The 5,234-nt window shown below is 39.6% G+C and overlaps 1 protein-coding gene across 1 annotated transcript; it reads right to left on the reverse strand.

Moving 5' to 3' along the window:
• Positions 1 to 1,742: 1,742 nt before the first annotated feature.
• Positions 1,743 to 3,776, reverse strand: LOC114384045 (the record flags this gene model as incomplete). The annotated part of the gene is made up of 4 exons (XM_028343727.1): positions 1,743 to 2,417; positions 2,562 to 2,596; positions 2,939 to 3,435; positions 3,550 to 3,776. Coding segments are annotated over 4 exons (1,434 nt in total), but the record flags the coding sequence as incomplete, so codon positions are not given.
• Positions 3,777 to 5,234: the final 1,458 nt, after the last annotated feature.

A 5,234-nucleotide genomic window follows, 5' to 3' on the forward strand; every position in this document is an offset into this window, starting at 1 on the left:
GGCAAAATCAAAAAAGCAAAGCAAGGAATAAATCCAGAGACATTAAAGAGAAACAAACAAACACAAAAACAATTACATATTTCTCAATGAATCTCAAGGAATGAAAAGAATGGGTAACATCCAACACGTAAAGAGTTAAAGAATCAAGGCCGTCATGAAAATCATCCAAGCATCTCAAACATGGCAAGATAGTCAATCAGCTCAAGAATGAAAAGTGATAAAGCCTCACAAGATATGCACTCTATGTCTCAAGTGTTTAGGCTACTGTTTACTCTCAGAGCACCCATGAAAACAAACACCACATAGACTTGGCAAGACTCTAAAATTGACAACCACATCACAAACACATGCACATGAGGATCAAAAGGTCTTTTAAGGTTGTAATGGGGCCAAGGACAAGGTAGAGGAAAGTATGGGATAGTAGCTAAAACCCAAAGGAATAGAGGAGCAATGATGAATAAGTGGGAAGTAAGAAAAAATAGTAAACCCCAAAACCAAAATTAAAAATTAAGCATAAAAAGTAAACCTAAAACAAAATCAACCAAGTCCTCAAACCAATCCAAGTCTTCAAACCAAGACCTCATTTATTCAACTTCATTCTCTTTTTTCTTTTTTCGTTTTTTTTCTTTTTTTTTGTATTTTTTAAATATCTTTTTTGCATTTTTTTTGAACGTGAACAGTAGCAATTGAAAGCATTTGAAAAATAAAGCAACAATCAGGGAATATATGTATACATCATCAAGCATGGCCAATAAAAACATATCATCCGATGACACATACCCCCCCTCACACTTATTCCCAAAACAATTCCAAAGCTCCAAAATTCCTTAAGGTTAGGGTGAAATCATGGTTTTTCACTCAAGGCTTGTAATGAGCTTCAAAACAAAGAAAGGGGAACATAGGCTCAAAGGGGCTATCAAAGGAATTAATTCAAGGTAGGCTCATTTGGCTAGAGGCTTATAAGAACAAAATGCCTAAATCATCTCCCAACATGCATGTGAAGCAAGAAGTATCAACAAGAGTCAAGCCAAGGCTATTGTGCAAGAAATCAATGGGGCAAAATACACCAAATAAAATAGATGATGATGGCTCAAATTCTCACCAAGGGTAAATCTATCACTTTCAATTCGAACTTTCAAAACTAACTTGACATGTAGAGAAAAAACAAGAATTTCAATTCACAAAATGCCAATAAACTCCTATTTCAAAAACAATTACCCATTACCTGTACATAACCCAAAATTCAGAGAGAAACATGCAATGTTGTACACAAAACATAAAACCAAAATAACAAAATTAATCTAGAAAAAAAAACCTAATAAAATTAAACTAGAATACCCATCAAAATAAAAGAACAATCTCCCCTCCCACTCACACTTAAACAACACATTGTCCTCAATGTAGCACAATCATAAGATCAAGAACAATCAAAACAATCAATAAATTTGGACAAGTGCAATAAAAGTAAAGAAGGAGACAGAAAAAGAAAACTCCCTAAGTCATGGCGGAAGAGAAGTAGGGTGAAGTAAGGAGGTCTCCTCCACCACTACATCCACTAAGCAGGGATTTGTGAGGAATGGTTTCAGCCGGTGTCCATTGACCTTGAAGCTCTTATCTGTGGATTCACTCTTGATCTCAACTGTACCATAAGGAAAAACATTAGTCACCACAAAAGGACCAATCCACTTTGACCTCAACTTACCACTCAAGAGTCCGAGCCTAGAGTTATACAAGAAAACTTTCTATCTAACCATGAAGTCCTTCTTAGCTATCAAGCTATCATGGAACTTCTTGGTCTTCTCCTTGTAGAATTTGGAATTCTGATAGGCTTCTAACCGGATCTCATCTAGCTCACTTAGTTGCAACTTCCTTCCCTCTCCAGCCTGATCAATAGAGAAGTTGCAGGTCTTTACAGCCCAGTAGGCTCTGTGCTCTATCTCTACAGGAAGATGACATGCCTTGCCAAAGACAACCCGATAAGGAGACATTCCTATGGGTGCTTTGTAAGCAGTCCTATGCGCCCAAAGAGCATCATCTAGCCTGGTGCTCCAATCCTTTTTGTTCGACTGCATAATCTTCTCCAAGATCCTTTTTATCTCCCTGTTTGAAATCTCAGCCTGCCCATTAGTTTGGGGGTGGTAAGGTGTGGAAATTCTGTGCACAACCCTATACTTTTTGAGCAAGGAATACATGGACCTGTTACAAGAATGGGTGCCTTGATCACTAACGATGGCTCTAGGGACTCCAAACCTGCAAAACAAATTAGATCTAACAAAATCCACAACAACCTTAACATTGTTAGTTCTGGTGGGTTTGGCTTCCACCCATTTTGAAACATAATCAACAGCAAGGAGAATATAAACAAAACCAAAAGAGACAGGGAAAGGCCCCATAAAATCTATACCCCAGACATCAAACACATCGCAGAATAACATGGGTTGTTGATGCATTTGTTGTCTCCATGAAGGTGAGCCGCCTACTCTCTGACAAGGCTCACAAGTGCTACAGATTCTCCACGCATCCTTGAAGATGGTGGGCCAATAGAAATCGTAGTCAAGCACCTTGTGAGCTGTCCTCTGTATCCTAAGATGGTCACCTGGTGCGGAAGAATGACAGAATTACAGCACTGAGTCAATCTCATGGTCTGGAATGCATCTCCTAATAACCTGGTCACTGCACAACTTCCACAAATAGGGGTCATCCCAAATATAATTCTTTGCATTGCTCTTAATTTTATCATTTTAAGCTTTAGAAGCTAAGGGAGGAAAAACAGAAGCAACCAAATAATTCACAATATTAGCAAACCAGGGAGTGGGGAACGAATCAGAAATACTATACAGAATGTACAAATGGTCATCCGAAAAATCATCCTGAATGGGTGAGTCCTCAGACGGACGCTCAATTCTACTCAGGTGGTCAACCATGAGGTTCTATGCACCACCCCGATCACGGATCTCCAAATCAAACTCTTGGAGCCAAAGCATCCACCTGATCAATCTAGGCTTTGATTCAGCCTTCTTCAACAGGTACTTCAGAGCTGCATGGTCAGTATAAACAATAACACGAGTACTAAGCAAATATGAACGAAATTTTTCAAGAGCAAAAACTATCGCTAATAGCTTCTTCTCTGTGGTAGTGTAATTTTCTTGAGCAACATCCAAAGTTCTAGAAGCGTAGTAGATCACCCGAGGCAGCTTATCAATCTTTTGAGCAAGGACAACCCCCAATGCATAATTGGATGCATCGCACATTAGCTCAAATGGGGTTGTCCAATCAGGTGCCTGAATGATAGGGGTGGCAGTCACCGCAGGCTTGAGGCAATCAAAAGCCTCTTTGCACCAGTCATCAAAATCAAACTCCACCTCCTTTTGTAGGAGATTGGATAGTGGAAGGGCCACTTTGCTAAAATCCTTGATAAAACGCCTATAAAACCCTGCATGACCAAGAAAAGAACGAACCTCTCGCACGCAAGAGGGGTAAGGTAATTATGAAATAACATCTATTTTTGTAGGGTCTACCTCTATGCTCCTATTCGAAATGATATGCCCTAAAACTATACCTTGTTCTACCATGAAGTGACATTTTTCAAAATTCAGCACAAGGTTAGTTTCAATGCATTTATTAAGAACTCTATCCAGACTATCCAAACATGCATCAAAAGAGGATCCATAAATAGTAAAATTATCCATAAACACCTCTATGCAGGTCTTTAAAAAATCACTGAAAATGCTAAGCATACACCGCTGGAAGGTACCAGGGGTGTTGCATAGGCCAAAGGGCATCCTTATATGGGCAAAAGTGCCAAAGGGACAGTGAATGTGGTCTTTTCTTGATCCTCAGGAGCAATATGAATTTGTAAATAACCAGAAAAACCATCAAGAAAACAGTAATGAGACTTACCTGCCAAGCACTCAAGCATTTGATCAATGAAAGGTAGAGGAAAATGATCTTTTCTGGTTACCTGGTTCAGCCTCCTATAATCAATGTAGACTCGCCAACTGTTCTGCACTCTTATGGGGATAAGCTCATACCTTTCATTCTTAATCACTGTGAGGCTTGTCTTCTTAGGAACCACTTGGACTAGACTCACCCACTGGCTATAAAAAATGGGGTCGATGATTCCTGCTTGTAAGAGCTTGGTCACCTCCTTTTTCACCACATCCAGAATGACGGGGTTGAGTCGCCGCTGTGGCTGCCTCACTGGCTTAGCTCCATCCTCTAAAAGTATCCTATGCATGCAGGTAGATGGGTTAATACCAGGAATGTCTGCTAAAGTCCATCCAATAGCCTTCTTGTGCTTCTTGAGCACTAGCAACAACTTCTCCTCTTGCTCAGCATCAAGGGAGGCAGAGATGATCACTGGAAAATTTTCCTTGTCCTCCAAGTAAGCATATTTGAGGGTTGCTGGTAAGGGCTTCAACTCTAGAGTGGGTGGTGGCTGAACAGTGGGAGGAACCAGGGTAGGAGAAGAGGAAGGTTCCTCAGCCTGTACCTCATAAAGCAAATCAGAAGTATATGTACTTCGTGCAACATGGTTAGTGCATTCTGACTCTAAAAAATCAACATCAAGAGGTACAACACCCAGAAAATCAGAACATTCAAACTAAGATTCAGATTCAATGCATAAGGAATGACAAGTATGCAGATCAGATAAAAATGGATTTTTCCTACCATGAAGAACAAAATCAAAATCTATAATCATCAACAATCTGATCAATAATCTCAGCACAAAAAATAGAATGATCCTTAGATGGATGTTTCATGGCATCAAGAATGTTAAAATGAACAACAATATCACCAAATTCCATAGACAATGTGCCAGCATAAACATCTATCTTGGTTCAGGCTGTTTTCATAAATGGCCTGCCTAAAATAATTGGAACTGAACCATGGGAAAATCCCTCTTCCATATTAAGAACATAAAAATCAACAGGAAAAGTAAGTTCACCAACCCGAACCAACACATCCTCTATGAAACCTGCAGGGTAAGCAACACTTCTATTTGCCAAATGAATCACCACATCTGTAGATTGCAAAGGTCCAAGAGATAAAGAATTGAAAATGGACAGAGGCATGACACTAACTGATGCTCCTAGATCTAGCATGGCATTCTCAAATTTACTGTTCCCAATAATGCAAGGTATACAGAAAGTACCTGGGTCCTTACATTTCTCAGGAATGTGAGGAACAAATTTACCTATCAATGCTAACACGTTTCTGCCCATGCTAATCCT

This window comes from Glycine soja, chromosome 14, assembly GCF_004193775.1.
Source record: "Glycine soja cultivar W05 chromosome 14, ASM419377v2, whole genome shotgun sequence".
Classification (NCBI taxonomy): domain Eukaryota; kingdom Viridiplantae; phylum Streptophyta; class Magnoliopsida; order Fabales; family Fabaceae; genus Glycine; species Glycine soja.